The sequence below is a fragment of the Carlito syrichta genome, unplaced genomic scaffold (assembly GCF_000164805.1).
Source record: "Carlito syrichta isolate Samal-C Ts95f unplaced genomic scaffold, Tarsius_syrichta-2.0.1 Scaffold145531, whole genome shotgun sequence".
Classification (NCBI taxonomy): Eukaryota; Metazoa; Chordata; class Mammalia; order Primates; family Tarsiidae; genus Carlito; species Carlito syrichta.
Window position 1 is genome coordinate 72830 of NW_007089627.1, and position 3564 is coordinate 76393.

At 41.2% G+C, this 3564-nt stretch overlaps 1 protein-coding gene across 2 annotated transcripts in view; it reads right to left on the reverse strand.

Annotated features, from left to right (window-relative positions):
- NSD1 (nuclear receptor binding SET domain protein 1) overlaps positions 1–3564 on the reverse strand; it is a 136857-nt gene that overhangs the window by 63791 nt on the left and 69502 nt on the right. For both annotated transcript variants that reach the window (XR_503746.2, XM_008050430.2), the window contains exon 5: positions 2490–2614. Coding sequence is in view for 1 of the 2 variants with exons in the window: in XM_008050430.2 (XP_008048621.1) it covers positions 2490–2614 (125 nt within the window). In the remaining variant the exon portion in view is untranslated. The remainder of the gene's footprint in view (positions 1–2489; positions 2615–3564) is intronic.

The window sequence follows — 3564 nt, forward strand, 5'->3', positions numbered from 1 at the left end:
AGACCTTCCTAGACAACTTGGTGAGACCTCATCTCTACAATAAATCAAAAATTAGCCGGGCATGGTAGCACGCGCCTGTAGTTCCAGCTACTTGGCAGGCTGAGGCAGAAGGATCACTGGAGCCCAGCAGATTGAGGGAGCAGTGGCCAGGAGCGTGTCACTGCACTCCAATCTGGGCAACAGAGTGAGACTCCAACTCAAAAAAAAAAAATAATAATCCAAGATGGATTAAAGACATAAATATCAGACATGAACCCATAAAAAACCTTTAAAAAAACCTAGGAAAAACTCTTATGGACATCGGCCTAGGCAAATAATTTATGACTAAAACCCCAAAAGCAAGTGCAACTAAAACAAAAATAAACAAATGGGATTTAATTAAACTAAAAAGCTTCTGTACAGCAACAAAACAAAACAATCAATAGCCAACAGAAAATCTACAGAGTGGGAGAAGATAGTCATAAATTATACATCTGAAAAAGAACTAATATCCAGAATCTACCATGAACTCAAACAAACTGGTAAGAAATAAGCCCATTAAAAAGTGGGCAAATGACATGAACAGTCATCTCTCAAAAGATATACAAATGGCCAACAAACATATGAAAAAAGGCTCAACACCACTCATCATCAGGGAAATGCACAAAATCACGAGATACCACCTTACATCAGTCAGAATGGACATTATTAAAAAAAATCAAAAAAACAGCCAGCCCAGTGGCTCACACATATAATCCGAGCACTGTGGGAGGTCAAGGTGAGAGGGATGCCTGAGCCCACGGGTTCGAGATCAAGCTGGGCAACAAGGTAAGAACACGTCTCTACAATAAATCAAAAAATTAGCCAGACATTGCAGAGCATTCCTGTAGTTGCAGCTACTTGGAAGGCTGAGGTGAAAGGATCGCCTGAGGCCACTGCCTTGCTAAACACTGGCCAGACCACGCACTCATTGAGCTGCAGCCAGGCCACCATATTTCCTAGCTTCGGCCTCCCTCCTCTACCTTGGGGAGGTGAATCTTCCCTCCCTCCCTCCCTCCCTCTCTAATTTACTTTCTAAATAAACTATGTTCTTAAAAAAAAAAAAAAAAGAAAGGATCGCCTGAGCCCAACAGGTGGAGGTTGCGGTGGCCTTTGATCATGTTACTACAATCCAGCCTGGGTGACCGAATGAGACTCTCACTCAAAAATGAACAAACAATCAAAAAACAACACATGCTGGCACCGATGCAGAGAAAAGGGAATGGGTATACACTGTTAGTGGGAGTGTAAATTAGTACAACATCTATGAAAAGTATATAGAGATTACTCAGAGAACTAAAAGTAGATCTACCATTTGATTCAGCAATCTCACTACTAGGTATCTACCCTAAGGAACAGAGGCTGTTATATAACAAAGACACCTGCACCACATGTTTATTTTAGTACAAGTCACAACTGCAAAGACATGGAATCAACTTAAAATGTCCATCAACCTATTAGTGGATAATAAAAATGTGGTATATAAGGCCGGGCACAGTGAGCATACTTATAATCCCAGCACTTTGGGAGGCCAAGGTGAGAGGAATGCCTGAACCCACGGGTTCGAGAGCAGCCTGGACAATATGGAAAGACCTCATCTCTACAATAAATCAAAAATGTAGCCGGGCATGGTGGCACACACCTGTAGTTCTAGCTACTTGGAAGGCTGAGGCAGGAGGATCGCCTGAGCCAAGCAGATCGAGGTTGCGGTGGCCATGAGCAGCATAACACTGCACTCCAGCCTGGGCGACAGAGTGAGATTCCAAATAAAAAAAAAAAAAAGAAAGAAAGCGATATATATACACTATGGAATACTACACAGCTATCAAAAAGAATGAAATAATGTCTTTTGCAGCAACGTAAATGGAATTGGAGACCATCATTCCAAAGGAAAACCAAACACACGTTCTCACATGTGGGGGCTAAACTGAGGATATGTAAAGACAAAGAGAATGGTATAATGGACACTGGAGGTTCAGAAGGGGAAGAAGTGGACAGACCAAAATAAAAATCACCTATTGGGTATAATGTGCACAAGTGGGGGTGGTGGGTAGCCTTAAAGCCCAGAGTAAAAGTTATTAGTATCCCCCAAAGTACTAAAATAAAATAAAATAATTTAAAAATTCAAAAGATATCATACTTATTTTTAAATCAGGATCAGACCGTGTATATTTTATTTTATATTATATCCTGTGTTTTTTACTTAATATAATATCATAATAATATTCCAAAGTCATAATGTTTGAAAAAAAAGAGGGAAAAATATATATACCCAGACATATAATATATAGACTTGTTTATATATTTCCTAAATAACTACTATATATTAGGTATGTACCAGAAGCTGAGGATAAAAAACAAGATCTCAATTAAGGAATTATTGTTTCATGAAGAGAAAATATGGTTATCAAAGGCAAAATTGCAGTTTCCTAAGAGGACCAATTAAAGTTTGTCAAAATGTTGGAACAAACCTTGTGCACCTGCTCCTGTACCTTCTTTTGTTTTTTCTTAGGAGCAAATATCTGATCATATTCTTCTGTATATTCCAAAAGCCACTTGCTTGGCTTCCTAAGACGTTTCTTCTCTGACCGCACAGCTAAAAGGAGATAAATAAATTCAGTATTAACCAGAAAACTAGAGCAAAAACTCACCGTTTTTATGAGACCATCTCCACACTCTCAAAGGTACCCAGATGGAACACCACCTAAGAAAAAAAGACTCTGAGCCAGGCATGGTGGCTGACATCTGTTAACTCAGCACTTTGGGAGGCAGAGGCAAGAGGATTACCTGAGCCCACAGGTTTGAGACCAGCCTGGGCAACATGGTGAGACCTCATCTCTACAATAAAATAAAGAAAATATTTTGCCAGGCGTGATGGTGTATGCCTATAGTTCTAGCTACTTGGAAGGCTGAAGTGGAAGGATTGCCTGAGTCCAGCAGGTCGAGGCTATGGAGGCCGTGAGTGTGACACTGCGCTCCAGCCTGGGCAACATAATGAGACTCCAACTCAAAAATAAATAATAAAGACAATTTACTGATTCTAGGGTTGAGCAAATACAGAAATACATACATAAAACTTTAAAAAAAGAATAAAAGACTCTGGCTTAAGATGCCAGAGGATCAAAATGTTGTGCTATGATTTATCATACGCAGAAGAGGTCTGAGGGGACAGAGATACTTTTGCCATTCTACACACACACACACCAACATATACATGGCCCAGCCAATCTTTTTTTTTTGAGTTGGAGTCTCACTCTGTTGCCCAGACTGGAGTGCAGTGGCTGCTCCCAGCCACCGCAGCCTCGACCGGCTGGGCTCTGGCGATCCTTGCGCCTCAGCCTTCCTGGTAGCTGGAACTACAGGTGCACGCTACCACACCCAGCTAATTTTTTTTATTTATTGTAGAGATGAGGTCTCGCTGCCCAGGCGGGTCTCGAACCCACAGGCTCAGGCAATTCACTCACCTCAGCCTCCCCAATTTTTTTTTTTTTTTTTTGAGTTGGAGTCTCACTCTGTCGCCCAGACTGGAGTGCAGTGGCCGCTCCC